General features: G+C 39.3%; 1 protein-coding gene across 2 annotated transcripts in view; it reads right to left on the bottom strand.

The window, feature by feature from the left end:
• The window catches only part of aux (cyclin-G-associated kinase), a 703221-nt gene that overhangs the window by 51132 nt on the left and 634941 nt on the right, over positions 1 to 17148 (bottom strand). For both annotated transcript variants that reach the window (XM_090387776.1, XM_090387775.1), the window contains exons 19-21: positions 15110 to 15231; positions 10407 to 10934; positions 9041 to 9269 (exon numbers count right to left, since the gene is read on the bottom strand). In XM_090387776.1, coding sequence (XP_090243902.1) covers positions 9041 to 9269; positions 10407 to 10934; positions 15110 to 15231 — 879 coding nt within the window. The remainder of the gene's footprint in view (positions 1 to 9040; positions 9270 to 10406; positions 10935 to 15109; positions 15232 to 17148) is intronic.

Raw genomic sequence — 17148 nt, 5'->3', positions numbered from 1 at the left:
AAAGGCCTTTCTCAATAGGATGTTTGCAACATCTTCAGAAAGGGTTATCTCCTGTTCTTTATAAATGACGATTGAATTGATGGAATCTTTCCAGCAGAGCAACTTATTTTCTACCAGATTAGTCCTGCACTTGTATTTAGTGGCAGATGAGGGGCAAAGCTGCTTTAGGTTTCTGCCTGATGTAATGGGCATGTGCTTTAAGTTTTAGTTTATGAGATTGGCATTGGTTGGATTCTTTCAAAATTGATTCAAAGCCTTGTTCTTTTCTCTTAAAAGCACTACATACAGAATTCCACCAAGTAGTTGATGTTTGTATACTTTATCTGAAGTTTGCAGTGTGGCAATAACTGCAAAAATCTGTTCTGTAAGGTGTTTAATGGGCGTCATCTATGGAGTGATGCAGGATGATATGATCATCTAGCATAATGCTAGATGCATATTTATTCCAGTCAGCTTTAGATAATTTCCATTTAGTTCGGCCACTTACTGGTAAGTTTTTCCATGTCCAGAGCTTACAGATTACAGGAAAATGGCCACTATTTAATGGGTTATCTGAAACTAATGTGGGTAAGCATATCGACAGGTCTATTGCAGAGGTTGAGCCTGTTGGAAAATGGACATAGGTGTGGGACCTATGTTAAGCAGCGTGAGATTATGGTTTACAAGAAAGGCCACTATTATGTCCCTGGTTGTCGGCCTGTAAAGGTCATTAATATACAAGAGGAAAAGAGTGGAGGAAAGAACTGAACCTTGGGGGACACCGGCATTAGTGGAGAAGCTAAAAGGCAGAGAGCCACTTACCATCACCCTCAGTGGGCGATCAGAGAAAATTGGATAACCAATTACAAAAAACAGTTGGCAAACCATAAGATGGAAGCTTGTTTAGAAAACCTTTATGCCAAACATGATCAAAAGCCTTTGAGACGTCAAGAGCAACTACTTGTGTTTCACCGAACTTTTCCATTGAATTAGTCCATAAATGGGTGACATAAGCCAGAATATCACCAGCGGATCGACACTGATGGATTCCATAGTGGCGACCATTGATCAGAACGAAGGTTTCTAGGTAGTTTAAGAGTTGGCAGTTAATTAATTTCTCCATTACTTTAGAAAGAATAGAAGTAATTGCAATCGGACGATAACTGGATGGGAGGGATTTGTCACCCTTTTTAGGAACTGGCTCGATATGAGAAAATTTCCAAGAAGAAGGAAACATACCTTTGGAATAAGCAAGTGAAATGAAAAAAGACGGCAAAGAACAGGAGTAAGTTCAGGAGCACAGGTTTTGAGAACAAGTGGAGAGGAGCACCATTGGGACCGGGAGCTTTCTTAGCATCAAGATTCGTCAAAATCCTTCTGACATTCTTTTGAAGGAAGACCACAGGAGGCATTGAATGGAGCCAGTTTGGGAATGGTGGGAGGTGTTTTACCAAGATCATTAATATATGAGTTGGAAGAAAAATGGGATGCTAGCAGGTTGGCTTTATCCTTGGCTGAAGTGACAACAGAACCATCTAGTTTGGATAGAGGAGGGAGCAGATGTGGGCAAAAGTTGCGACCAATAGCTTTGGCAAGAGACCAGAATGCTGGGCTTCCATTAGGGCAAGAAGCAAGTTTTCTACTTTTAGACTGTTCAAATTCTAATTCAGACTGATTAATAACTGCTTTACAATAGTTGCGAGCTTCGGTGTAGGCAGAAAATGAAACTGAAGAATTAGAAACAAGCCAATTACAATATGCAACATTCTTCTCTTGAACAGCCTTAGCACACTTATTGGAAAACCAAGGTTTAGATAAAGGATGAGATTTTAAAGTGGAGTGTGGGATAAAGGATTCCATTCTTGCAAGAATAATTTCACTGACGCGATCTGAGCAAACATTGACATCAGAAGTTTTGAAACAGTAATCCGACCAAGGAAAAGAAGAAAAGAAATCTCGCAGATCATCCCATTTTGCATTCTTGTAATGCCAAACAATACTAGGTTTGGAATAGCCATGAGATAAAGGCTCCATTGGAGAAAAGACAATCACCAAGTTGTGACCTGATGTGTCTAAAAGACCTCTCACTTCGACTGTGTACTTAGAAGGGTTGTTTGTGAGAAAAAGATCAAGCATGTAGGCTGTATGGTTAGGATTGAGTTATGAACATTAAAATCACCAAGGAAAATTACCTCACTGTTAGGAAAGTTGGACTGGAGAAAGTCAAGTTGCAAAGAGAGGAAGTCAAAGAGCCCGAAGTGATTAGTGGAGTTGGGAGAACGGTAGAAACAATAGATGAATTTGACACAATGAGGTAGAGAGATTTTAAGCCAGAGAAGATCGAAAAGAGGAGATTCCAAATTACCAAGTCTCTGACAGGGAATGTTGGAAAGGACATATGCACAAGTACCACCTTTGAGGCGAAAGGAATCATACAGCAAATAATTTGGGCAACTGAGATGAGCAGTAGTTGAATCAACCGATAACTGAGATTCTGTCAGAAAAAGTACATGGGGTTTGGCAGACTGGAAGTGGAAATGGACTTCGTTGAGATTAGAATTGAGACCACGTATATTTGTGAAATGAATTAGGAAGTTGGCCTATAAATAGGCTACCATGTCAAAAATGTAAATATGACACTATATGGTAAAAAGATATATAAAAAGTTTGTTTTGTTTGTTTTATTTGGTTTTTAGGAGCATTGGCAACTAAGGCCATATTGCTCTGGAATTATGCGGTGGTCATTCCTTGACCTCTTCGCATCCTCCCTATTTGGTGGTGATGGGCTCGAACCCCGATCTAATCAAGAAGCATGTGCTACACACTGCTGCTCCTTCCCACCTGGCTACGGAGGCGCCTATATAAAAAGTAAAAAAATAAAAATAAATAAAAATAAAATAAAATTAAATCTTTGTATATAAATTGATAGATTGTTAAAAGTTAAAAACGTCAGACGTATTGTCTCTGTCACCAAAAGTCAGACTGAGTGTAAATGGTTTAGCCAGATTAATAAAAGTGCTAAAAATTATTCTCTGAAGACAGGACATTCGATAAAAATGTGACGAGATTTTTAAAATGTGACGACATAAAAATGAGAAAAATGTGATAAAAAAAAAGGTAGGTCATCTGCCCTCAGCAAAAAAGGAGTGTGTTAGATGACTATGGCCTATGCAGAGCTGAGCAAGAACAACTTCCTCTCTTTTGACCCTGCGTAGACTGAACTGCCATTGCATGGTTACAGGGTTAATGTGATGTAGTTTATTTGTCGTCTGTCCGTGCCAAGAGTCTTGCCATTGGGAATATAATTCAGATCGTATTATTTGCCTGTAGTCTATATGGGGAACCATATTGCTCCGGGAATATGCAGTGGTCATTCCCTGACCTTTCCGCATTCTCCGTATTTGGTGGTGACGGGCTTAAATCCCGGTCTAATCAAGAAGCATGTGCTACGCACTGCTGCTCCTTTCCACCTGGCTACGGAGGCGTAGCCTTTATAGATAAAATGACGTGTAAAGACACATAGGAGGGTCATCTGCCCTCAGCAGGAACGAATGTGTTGGATGACTGTGTCCTATGTTGAGTTGAGCAAGAACAACTTCCTCACTATAATTCTTGCACAGACTAAACTGCCATGTTTCTAATAGTATAATTTATTTATTTTCTTCTCTCTCTCTCTCTCTCTCTCTCTCTCTCTCTCTCTCTCTCTCTGTCATAGTTGTTGCCATTGGTAGTATATCTTGTTTGCCTGTAGTTTGTATAAGGGACTGGCAGGCAAAGATTATCAGTGGGAGCTGCTGATTTGCTGCCGTGTTGGCCAATTCATTTCTCCTAATCCGAATGTGGCTAAGAATCCAACAGAAGCGAATATCTGCCTTGCGTTCATAAAGAGAATGTATCTTCTGCTGAACCCGAGAATTGGATGAGAATTGGATGAGAGTTGTCTCAAAGATCATATGGCCTGTAATATACTCAAAGAATCAGAATATATTATTGACCTTTGGTATTGACTAGTTCTAATGTGATCCAAGGCTAACTCTATACCACGGAGCTCTGCAGTGTATATGCTAGACTCAGGAAGTTGTTGAGATATAATAGTGTCCGGAAAGACAGCTGCAGATCCTACTCACGATTCCAACTTCAAGCCGTTTTGTGTAAACTGGCAGGAAGTTGGAATGTTCAGCTTGGTGTGCTGAATAGAGCTGCAAGTAGACAGATGTGGAGTCTCAGACTTTGCAGAGTTTTTAAGGGAAAAGTCGCATGATAGAAAATGAACATGCCAGGGTGGAAAGGTTTGCTTTGGTGTTTGTGCAACCTTGTCTACCATGATGTTAAACTCTCGGAGTAGCTCTTGGAGACGAATAACAAAAGGTCAGTTGGCAGTCTGACGGACATTTTACAAATTTTCCCAATGTGGCTCAAAAATCCAATGTCCACGTAGGATGGTCTGGCAGGGATTTCAGTTTATCAGGGACAGGACTGGATGAGAGGTGAATCTCATTGATAGTAGAGCTTGTAACACACTTAAGGAGTCATTATAAATCATATACCTTTGGTAATTGCTATTTATAATGAACTCAACAGCTATTTTTATTGCACATAATACTGCAGTATAAATGCTAGTTTCTTCTGGGATCTTAAATGATAATGTTTTGTGAGGAAATACAACAGCAGATCTTACATAAGATTCTGACTTCGAGCAGTCTGTATAGACTGGCAGAAAATCAGAATATTGCTCTCTAGTGATACAAAAATTGCCGGTAGATGGCTGGTGGCGTAATAGCTTTCTCCCAGAACTTAAGGGAGAAGTCACAAGTTGGAAGATGGGTAAGCCAAGGTGGAAGGAATTGCCTTGGAGACTGGGCAACGCTGTCTACCATCAGTTAATTCTTTTAACAGCCCTTGGATTCAAATATCAAAAGGTTTGTTGGCAGTCCGACGGATGTAGTAGAGATTTTCCCAATGTGGCTTAAAAACTGATCCAAAAATTGGATAATTGGGCAGGGATTTACATTTAAAGGTATAATGTAAAGACAACTGCTTATGTCAAAGAGACAGCGATGGCTCCTTTGCTTCAACGTAAAGGCTTTGGACAGGAGATGTGAAAAATGCTCCGGTGGCTGTCTAAATGGCCTGATGGTGGTCTGGATCTAACCGCCGAAGTACACTATCTCTAGCAGATCCATACACCCGAGTTCCATAATCGAGTTTGGAACGGACAAGGACTCACATATCCCAGATAGAGACAAAGGGTTGACCGATCTGTGTCCCATGAAGTCGACAAAAGGGCAGAAAGGATGTTAAGCCCTTTAACACACCTCGTCCTAAGATGAGGAATATGTTGTACAAATGTTAGCTTTTTGTCGAAAATGAGTCCAAGGAATTTCAATTTGACTTATCTAGCATTAGCACATGATGCAAGAAAGCAAGCTTATATAGCATAAGCCAAAAAAAAAACCAAAAAAAAAAACCACTTATTTCACCCATCCACTTGCTCCAAATGTTTGTCAATTTCTGCCTTGAATCTATATAAGCTATCAACTTCTACGACAGATGGAAGTTTGTTCCAATGAGTAAAGTCGTCAATGTAGAGGGCATTGTTTACCGTGAGTGGAAGTCATTCTGTCATAGAGTTTATTTTGATTGCAAAAAGCATGACACTTAGAATGGATCCTTGTGGGACTCCCTCCTGACAAAACTCTCGAGAGAGTGTTGATCCTAAGTGGACTTGAAATTGGCGATTCGAAAAAAAGTTCTTAATAAAAAGAGGGAGGTTACTCCATAAGACCAAAGCTAGAGTTCTTGTAATATTCCAAATCGCCAGGCTGTGTCATACGCTTTTTCAATTTCAAAGAAGACTGCTACCAAATGCTCGGATTTAATAAAAGCATCACAAATGTATGCTTCAAGTTGGATTAAATGATCCCGAGTTAATCTGTCTCTTCGGAAGATGCACTGTGTCCTGGAGAGCAGACCGTTTGTTTCCAAATACCACACACAATGCAGGCATTAACTATTCTTTTCAGGATCTTGCACAATCAGCTTGTCAGAGAAATAGGATGATAGTTATTTGGATTTCTAGGATCCGTTCTTGGTTTTTGGTAAGCAAGAACGATGGTGTTTCACCAGGAATCCGGAAATTGTTTGTTAAGAAAAATTCTATTAAATAAAATTAATAGGTGATCATTAGATTGTGGTGACAGGTGTTTTATCATTTCGTAGTGGATGTCATCTGGCCCCATAGCACTTGCACACATGAGAAAGAGTGCTGCATTTAACTCTTCCTGTGTAAAGGGCTTGTTATATGGTTCAGCCCCTTTTGAAAAAAAGTTTAATGGATATTTCTCACATTTCTTGGGGGGGGGATGATGTTATTGCATAGAGAAGTTTGCAAATGGACATCCATTGTGGTCGAGGATCACCGAAGGGCATGGTGGATATTTTCCCTTCATTTTCCGGATCTTATCCCAGACTATTTTTGGGCTAGCAGTCTAGTTATGGATGTAAAATGGATCCAATGGCTCTGATGTTAGATATAATGTGCTTTTGCTCATGCATGTTTAAATGATATTAAATTATCGGTAGAATATCCCCCAGGCTTTGTTTTATGCCTTTTTTGTTGCTGTGCATTTTGAATTCCACCAAGGTTTAGGAAAGTGGAAACTGGATGGATGTTTTTGGGATTGAAATTGCAGTTGCATGGATAATATTTTCTGTGATGTACGCAACTGCATCACTGATGGGCTCCTGACTGGCTGTAGCAATGTTAAGATTTGCCAGATGCTGAAACGCATTCAAGTCAGCCTGATCAATTTTCCACAGCAGTAAACTAAATGGATTACTTGGTCTACCACTAATTATGGTGGTTATCAGGGCAAGTGATCGCTTCTATGTGGGCTTTCGCCACCTCCCTAGTAAGTGAAGGAAGCAGAGAAGGGGAGCAGATAAAAAGATCAATGGCAGAGAACGTAAGGGTAGGCATGTGTAAGGTGTTTGCTCCCACATTTAGGAGGGAGAGGTCATTGTCAGTGAGCATATGCTCTAAGACTCATCCCCTTCCATTTATGTTAGCACTACCCCACAGAGTGTTATGTCCATTAAAACCCCCTAGAAGTAATAAAGGGGCAGACAATTGCATGACAAGATCATCAAGGTCTTCCTGGAAGATGCAATACCAGGTGGCAAATAAACAGAGCAGACGGTTAATAAGAACCCCACTGTAAGGCGAATTGCTACAACCTCTATGCTAGTTGTAAGTTGCAAAGGCTGATAGGAAATCTGGTTGCTTACGAGAATTGCAACTCTTCCATGAGCAGGACCATCCACAATTTTGTCCTTACAAATGATGGTAATGTTACACATGGTGGGGTCATCATTTGCCTTCAAATAAGTCTCCCGAACACAAAAGCATTCTGACTTATGCTTTTGCAGGAGTGTCTTGATGTCATCAGCATTTCGTCAGAATCCACAACAATTCCACTGTAGAAATTTAGCCATTATTTTGGCTTGGCAGGCCCATCAGACAGCTTCTGAGGTGCTGAGGGCTTACTTTTTCAGTCTTGGATTTTTCTTTTTTGGGGTAGTATGGATGCTGACCCATGTCCATTTTCTCCTCCGCAAAGAGTTCCAAGACTGATTCGTCTGGTACCTCCTTATACTCTACATCCAGTTTTTCTTGCCCTGACATGGGCTGTAGAGTTTTTTTGTACTGTTACTTTAGTGCTCGCTTTTGATAGTGCTGGAGCACCGATATTGGAGTGGTAGCTGACAGATTTCTGTGCTGATTTTACTGAACTTAGTAAACAGTGGGCAATGGGAGTGAATGACTCTTTCAGTGGTACAGTCATATCCATTTGAGTCCCAATCAAGCATTTCTTGGATACCTTTTCAGCGTATGTTGCTTTGCCGCTACTTACTGGTTTTACTGGGCTCCTGGTATGAGATGTTAAGTTTTGCCTTTAGTCGTATGTCCTTTTCTTCCTTCCACCACTGGCATGCTCTTGAATACACAGGGTGATTCAAGAGCATACCAGTGGTGCCACAGAATATCCACAGGATATCCATTGCAGTTGATACATACAGGTTTTGTAGCTGAACATCCTGTTACTTCGTGGTCCTTTGCACCACATTGAATGCATACAAGAGAACCACAACAGGACATTTGTGGGTGTCTGCATTTTTGACATTTGAAGCATCTTAAGGGGTTTGGTACATATGGCCTTACTGTGCGGTTCAGGTACCCAGCTTTAATCTCATTAGGAGATATTGGCATATTAAAGGTAAGGATCAGGTTTCTAGTAAATACTAGATTCCAATCCCTACGTACAAATATTCTCTTGGCAGCTGCCACTCCTTGTGACTTAAGTTCAGAACAGATTTCTTCCTCTGATACTTCCATAAGATCCCACTCGGAGATCATGCCATGAGAGGAATTTAATGTCTTGTGAGGGGTAACTGTAATCGGAATTCCCCCGATACAAGTGGCTCGAAGAAACTGTTCTGAGTGCTTTTTGTTTCTATTAAGATATCGCCGGAGCGTAGCTGTTTGACTGATTTCGGTGACCCTGCCAACCCTTCCAGTCCCTTCTGAATAAAGAAGGGAGACATCTTTTCAATGGGTCTTTCAAATGTTGAATGGATAACCAGAAAGCGTGGGATTGGTCCTAGTTTTTCTTCCATTCTTGGCCGTTTATCTGCATTAGTCATATTCTGTTCATCTGTATTTTGATCTCTTGGGGCCCCATTAGAAAAGTTTGGAGTTTCAGGGTTCATAAGTGTTTTTGGAGTGGTTCAGTGCCTGGGATCCTCACTCACCACGGAGCCCAAATGGGACGCCCACTAGCCGGCAAGCAATAAATGTGCTTGGGAGTGGGACACCAGGGCTACCCATATACTATACTCGCACCTCCACCAGCCTGAATCCTGTCTCTCGGACCATGAGAGTAGGGACATGGCATCAACATGGTTGACCATTGCAGGAAACCTACTAGCCGATTAATCCTGGCTGAGTTACATCTAGATTTTACAGATTAACTTTTAAAGATTATAATTGTCTGGTACTTACCTAAGTCTGCAAAAGGATCAGCTTTAGTGGCACTATTTAGAGCTTCTAGGTTTGGAGTGGAGGCATTTCTAGGGATATTAGTTGAAAGTGGACGCTGGCTCTGAGGTCCTAAAGCAGGAGAAGGATTTGACTGAAAAACTGAATCCCAGCTACCAAGTAGAGAAGGATCTTGCATTGCACTGCCAACTACATTAAAAGCTGATGTACTTGAAGGAATACCTGGCTTATGCTGAAAGAAGACATTAAAATATTTTGATATTATTTGAGTTTTACTGGCACATCAGCAACTAGGACTATAATGCACCAAAACCACATCCCATAAAAGATAACAGCAAAATTCCAGTGACCTAACTAATTAGGTTACTATGTCAATGTATAAGAAATATAAATATGTAAAACGGTATCAAGTTACATTATATTATTATTATTATTATTATTATAATTAGCCTTATGGTGCCAGGAAGCCTGAGGCTTTTGCTGCAACAGCCAAAAGAACATTTGAGTTACTTCAGACAGAGAAAGAGAGAAACAGAAGGGAATTACCAAGAAAGAGAAGAATGATGATATCCAGCTTAGGACCCTGGGTGTGCCAAGCCCATACTCACCAGAAGAGAAAAGGTTTATTGATTTTAAAAAATCTAAAAATAGCTGACTTTGTCATTGTTAGATAAAATCTGACTGTGTATAAGGCTCAGTCAGATGAGTAAAAGCATTACAAAATAAAACATAATTTCTATATTTGGATCCTTGCTAAAATATGATGTGTGTTTAAAAAGGCGTCACATTCCCGACACATAGGAGAGTCACCTACTCTCGGAAAGAATGAATAAATAAGATGACTACCCCATGCAGAAGATATTAAAATATAGTGTAATACAATATATTTTACCCAGAAAGTAAACCATTCTTTTATCAGAACTCAAACGATTGAGGTTGAAAGAATGCAACCAAGATTTTATGATATCAAGTGAAATTGCCCTTTTTTGCATTATTTGCCACTACTAATATTAATAAAGGACTTGTGAAAGATAAAATAATATTAAAAGTCATAATTAGACATTTGAAAAAAAAACTTTCCCCAATATGATGTAATGTTAAAATTTCATAAGAATTAAAAAGCAGAAGACAGCATCCTAGTTAACCACATTAGTGTGGTTAATAATTCAAAAAAAAAAAATAAAAATAAATAAATAAATAGAATAATTTATTAATATTCTATGTAATGTACTTTAATTATGATCCATTATTTAACTAATAATCAAAAAACAAACTAGTATATTAAACTAAGTTTCTTTGTGGGAGTAAGTATTTCTTTATTGCATGTAATAACACAAACTAAAACAAACAGATCTGCCTAGAAACTTACCTGTGGAGTATTTGATGCACTAGCACTGCTCTTAAAATGAATTGAATTACCATTATTTGTACCAAATGGATCAAAAATATTTTCCTCTTCCTCTGCTAAACCTTCATTACTGAATTTTCTTGCATTGGGTGTAGAGCAGGTCTGTTCCCTCACCATGTCAAATAAATTGGTTTTGTCAATGTGTTCAGCTTTGGATGGAGTCGACAGTGTAGCACTGTTGGAAAAGATATCAAAGTTATTTAGTGAGGAGCCAGTATCTGAAGTAGTTATTAGAGGAACGGTCTGAGGATTGTTAAGGAGGTCGAAATTACTAGGTGAGCGAACCATATCACTATCAGAAATGTCTAAGAGATTCAACTGAGGAGAATCATTTTCGGAGTTCTGAGTTTTATTAAGAGCATTTTCTCCCAAGTTTAATAAATCTGCTTCGTGGAATGGTGTGTAAGTTGATCTGCCCTTGGAATCTTCAATTAGACTAGGTGTTGGAGTTGGACTAGGGGAATGATCACTTTCTGAGTCTCCGGTTACCTACAACAACAACAAAAAAAAAAAAAGTCATCAATAATAAAAAAAATATTCCATTTATATGTTGATAACTAAATAATTAAAATGAAAAAACTTCCAACAGCAGGCTATCAAGTATTATATTTACAAGTAAAACACAAGATCTGGTCTCCTTGAAATTAGTTAAGCTTTTGCAATTTTTTTCTTTTAGCTCTAGTTATTTAGTGGTTTTCAGAAAAATGCATTTGAATAATGCAGAACAAGGATTTTCAAGCTTTTTGTTGTATATTTAAGTCTTTCCATGGATGCATTTGCAAATCTAAATTTTCCACGGAAACCTGATATCTTCCACAACCCTTGAAAAATGCAGAATAGCATTCAGGAAATATAGTCACATACTGAGGAACAACATCCTAATTTGTCTGAAACGTAAAATAATGAACCAATGTATACTCCCCACCATGATTTATTGATGTGCTTTACTGACTCATTAACTGGCCCCTGGCTGATTGTAGTGGTATTGAATGTTGCCAGATGTCTAAAGGCATTACAGTCAGCGTGACCGGTCTTCCAATGTGGTATCCTCGACTGGTGGCATTGTCTCCCTAATTAGAAATGGTGGATAACACGCGGAAGTGATCACTATCATCAAGGTTGTCCTCCACCTCCCATGTACCGAGAGGAAGAAGTGAAAGGGAGCATATAGAAAGATCTATAGCAGTAAAGGTATGGGTAGACATGTGGAAGGTGTTAGAACAAACGTTTAAAAGGGCCAGATCATTGTTTTCAAACATACGATCGATAATTCACCTACTTCTATTCATGTGAGAACTACCCCACAGAGTATTATGTCCCTTGAAGTCCCCTAATAATGGAAAAGGGGGTGGCAGTTGCTTAATGAGATCATCAAGGTCTGCCTGGAAGATGTTTCCAGGTGGCAAATAGATGGAGGAGACAATTAAAAGGAACCTACTGTAAGGCGAGTTGCTACAGCCTCTAGGTTGGTGGCAAGCAGCTTAGCTTGAAATGTGGTGTGGTTACCCACAAGGATGGTGACCCCCTCTGTGGTTAGGTCCATCCCCAACTGTCTCTTTTTGAATAACTGAACACTTATGGAAGTAAGCAAGTTGCATATGCTTACTCAGGAAAGCCTTGATGAGGTCAGTATTTCGATGGAATCCATGACAATTCCATTGTAGAAATTTGAATGCACCCATTATTTAGTTTTGTTGGGTACATCCGATGGCTTCCAAAGGGCTGAGAGCTTAGTTTTCTGTCCTACTTACCTTTCTTTGAGAAGAAAGGACACTGACTTGTGTCCATATCTTCTTCGGCAAAGAGTTTCAGGACTGAGTCATCTGGTACCTCCTTATCCTCTACATCCATTGTTTCTTGTACTGCAGGTGGCTCGTTCGATATTTGTAGCCTTTCTTTACCACTTGGTTTTAGTAGTGGTGGAACACTAAGAGGTACAGGTATAGGAGTGGGAGCTGACTGTGTTTTCTGGGTGGGCTTTTGTGAATGCAATAAATAGCATCCAATTGGAGTAAATGACTCTCTTGATGGTACAGTCATCTTAGTTTGTTAGTATAAACCAGAGCTGTGAGGCTCAATATGTTCTATGTTGATCTCAATATTTGTAAAAGAATAAGATTCAGGAAGGAAAATCATTTTGCAACATTTATGTTAAATTCTTTTAGTTAATTTTTATTTAAGCTTTGACTAAAGTGCATATTTTCCGTTAATTTTTTCTTAATTTTTAATTGTGTTCAATTGATTTTTTTAATTGTTTTGAATTTTTTTTACTGTAATGTAATATTTTAGATTTTTTAATTGTTTTCAATTTAATTTTTTATTGTAATGTTATATTTATTTTAATTTCTGGAGAATATCATACAGAAGTGTTCATGTATCATACTGAGGTAAACTTCTTTTATAAGTCATCTCAGTTTGTGTACCGATAGTGCACTTTGCAGAAACCTTGGTGCATGAAGGCTCCCTTCTATTTATTGGTTGGATGCATTTTCTGGCCTCTGGATAGGAGATATTCAACTCTGTTGTTTTTATTTTTGAATTACTTTTTCATCCTTCCACCGCTGGCATGCTCTTGAGTAGGCAGAGTGCTCCTTGGCAATTTACACCGATCGGTATTGAACATTAGAATGAGAACTCGGGTAGCACAAGATTGCCATCTTTTCGCATTGATATTCTCTTGACAGCCATCACTTGGTCTTTCAATTCAGAGACACGAAGTTTCCGCTCTGATATGACAGCTCCAGAAGAGTTCAGAGTTCTGTGAGGGTTACAGTGATAGGAATTGCTTCTTTCAACGTGGCTTTCAGGATTTTTTTAGCTTGTTTTGAGCTTGAAGCTTCGACCAACAGCTCACCAGATTACAGCCGCTTTATGGATTTAGGTGATCCTGCCAACCCTTCTAATCCTTTCAGGATGAAGGGTGACATATTCCCGAATGACTGCTCTCCAGTGGAATGGAGAATGAGGAAGAGTGGTGTCACAGATGGTGTTTTATTCTCGGTTCTGGCTCTTTTAATAGAATTGGTGTCATTATCATCTGATTGATTAGGTAGGGCCTTGTTGGGATCCCAGAAGAAAGAGGATTTATATTACTCATAGGAATAAAATAAAAATTTCAGATGCCCTACATACTTTACCCACCACGGAGTCCTACGAGGGGGACACCCACTCATGAACAAGAAGGTAGTGCATACACAAACGGGACAGCAAGTTTGCTTAGGAGCACAATACCCACATTTCCAATAAGCCTTGATCCCATCCCAGGACCAAAGGGAGGGAGACATTGAAATGCAGTTGATCCTAGCAGTAAGAACCACCCGTCAATTGATCCCAGTCGGGCCCAAAGTGGTGTATTAAGACTGGGCCCCCTCAACCACTAGTATATCCCATTTATGCATTTCCACAGTTCGTGGCACATGGCTACACATGCTGGATTCCAATTATGTAACCCTGGAACCAAGGTAGGGGAGATGGATCCCAGTGATGCTAATCTGGAAGGCCAGCATCATCACTGGGAGGTCTCCTCACCATGTACAGGAGCCCACATTGAGGAAGTTTGGGAATGACAAGAGATAATGAGGTCATCAGCAAACATGTATGATTCTACTATATTTGGTACTTCCCATGTCATGTTTGTAATTCTTATTGGAAATAATGTAGGACTGAGAATGAAAACCTGTGGTACACCCTCCTCTTGTCGAAATGATTTGGATAAATTGTTCATGTATCTAACCCGAAATGTTCGGTGGTGTAGGAAGTAAGATATAAATCGGAGTAATTGACCTCTCAAGCCGAAAAAGAATGAAGATCATGAAAATATCGAAGTCTTTCTCAATATCGAGATTAATCGTGACCAGATGTTGTCCCCTTATGAAGGCATTATGGATGTTTGCTTCTGTGTTTATCATCGCATCTGAAGTGGACTGATTCTTTCGAAACCCATACTGATTACTATTTAGCAAGTTGTTAGTTTCCAGGAATCACGTTAGCCACCAGGGAACCATTTTCTCCAGGAGTTTACCTAAACAACTAATCAGTGAAACTGGCCTATAGTTATGTGGAAAGGTGCTAACCTTTCCTAACCTAACCAAATAATATATCTTAGTATAAGACAACCTTTTTTTCATCAACAAACTTTTACATTAAACTTTATACCTTCAATATCATTAATAAGTATGAGGTCCATCACTGAACTCTGAGGGGGCTCCTCGCCTAACATTAGTTCATGAAGAGCAGTGGTCAATAATAACCTGCTCCTAATGCCACTCTGTCCCATCTGTACAGCAGTGTCATGAGAAATGGTATCAAAAACTTGAATACAGAGCTGATAATATTACCACTAGGAGTAGAAACCCAGCTATTCAGTTAGGAAGCATTTCCAAATCTATGTTCATTTGAACTTTTCAGTTTTTTTGATAGATATTTAAGTAAAACTCACTCCCAATTCTGGCGAGACCCTTCTTGTATGTTTATATATACACATGTACTGATGATGAATTTATCACCTAAGTTATTTTCTAACCACTTCATGACAAAAAGACTTCATATGAAGAAAAACAGGGTTCAGATTATGCACTCAATTTTCAAATTCAGTCTGGGGTAGATTATATGATTTGTAATGTTTTTGAGATAAAACACCAAGAATAAATATAAATTATGCTTACAAATTTTGCTTCCTGGGCAGCTTCTGAATGCTCATCTTGCCAGTTCAAAGAAGACATGAACTCTGATTTTGACTCGTCATCAATTCCTTCACAACTTGCTTGTTCCTGCCTTTTAGAGATTGCTAAAAGAAAAATATATAAATTTGATACTGTTGCACATGGAAGACTACTGTACAAATTGGAGCAGTGTGGCATTTAAGACAAAATGCTGCCAAGGATAAAGGGATGGTTGAGTGGGAGAAGACAGAGTGGTAATGGACACTGCTCTTTGTGGACTAATGTTATTAGTGGAGTCCCCCAGGATTCAGCACTGGGTCCTTTGTTGTTTTCTGTATTTATTAATGATATTGATGAAGGTATATATATCAGGCTTAATGTCGAAGTTGCAGACGATATGAAGGTTGACAGGGTTAATGACATTAATGACAGTATGCTACTGCAAGAGGATCTAGAATCTTCAGTTGCCACCTGCTTCAGTTGAGCAGGTGGCAACTGAAGTTTAACATTGACAAATGTAAGGTACTGCATATGGGTAGCAGTAACCCCAGAGTAACATATTGTGGTACTACACTCAAGGTGGTAGAGAATGAACAGGACCTGGGGGTAATTGTGCAGTCAGATATGAAGTTTTCTGAGCGGTGCAAACAGGCTGCAAGAGTAGCTCAAAAGGTCTTGTGAATGATATACAGGAATTTTTCTAGCAGGGATAAGAAGGTGATTATCCGCTTGTATAAGGAATTGGTCAGGCCACACCTTGAGTACTGTATACAGGTCTGGAGGCCTCATTTTAGGAAGGATATAGAGCTGGTGAAACGAGTACAGAGAAAGGCAACAATGTTAGTGAATGGAAGAAAGGGTTGCTCTTACAAAGAAAGGCTTAAGATTTGCAAATTACAGTGTCTAACGATTAATTACCTGAGGGGGACATAAATTCAAATTGAGGAAAGACAGTTGTAGAATAGATGTGCGGAAGTTTGCCTTTAGCCAGTGTGTGGTTAACTGCTGGAACAAACTTTCGTCTGTTGTTGTAGAAGTTCACAGCTTAAATAAATTCAAGACAGAACTAGACAAACATTTGGAGCAAATAGAAAGGTTTTTTTTTTTTTTTTTGCCTGATGCTGTATAAGCTTGTTTTCTTGCATCATATGCCTCTACTAATGAAAATGCTAAAGAATGATGCCACAGGCCTGAAACTGAGCCATCAGAGAATATCCATCCCCTATCAGTTATGCAGGACGATCATCCTCTGTCTGATTGTCAGTCAAATGTCAGTAAAATTACTACAGTAGTTGCGACACTACATATGATACATCACATGCCTATATCTCTTAGAAGACCTACAAGGATACACATAAAACTAGCAGCCATGGGAAAGATATTCTATCAATATGTTAGAAGCAATCGGAACAAGTTAGACATGTTAGAACAAATACTCCTGTTGTGTTCTGCGGATACTGTCTGTCACACCGAGACCTGGCTATGGCACATCAAGAATCCCTGCTGGATACAAGGCCTATTTCAAATCAAGAATTAGTACGAGGGATAGAGGAGTAATCCTATTTGCAAGTGAACGGATTTCAGATGATCTCTGCCTCCTACTCGGATGCAGAGCTTTATGAGGCAGTATTTGTCACATTAAAGTCCACACTGCACTTGTGGATATAGCAGTCACCTAGATCCCTCCTGTTAGTAATCTACAATTGATAAATAACGTAGTAGATTGGCTGACATGTGTCAGCCACCCATATAATATGTGGAGATTTCAATCTTCTGCCACAGCCCAATAACCTGTTGGACATCATGTTAAATAGGCTGCAGCCATGCTCCATCTCTCTTATCAATGACCAGCCTACAAGAGTTGAAAACAACTAGACCTGATTCTGTCATCTGGCAAATGTCTAATTAATGTACCTCCAGAAACATTTTTTCTATCCAGTCACAATGCAGTCGCTGTCCTATTAATGCTACTGTGCATTGATTGACTTCAATGTTAACGACAAATGCAAGAGCCAGCTTGTGACACTGCCAGCCTTTCTGGA

The sequence above is a fragment of the Mastigoproctus giganteus genome, chromosome 13 (assembly GCF_048544385.1).
Source record: "Mastigoproctus giganteus isolate SK-2022 chromosome 13, ASM4854438v1, whole genome shotgun sequence".
In the NCBI taxonomy this organism is placed as follows: Eukaryota; Metazoa; Arthropoda; class Arachnida; order Uropygi; family Thelyphonidae; genus Mastigoproctus; species Mastigoproctus giganteus.
Note: the sequence above shows the minus strand (reverse complement) of the source record. Positions and strands in the feature narration are given on the sequence as shown.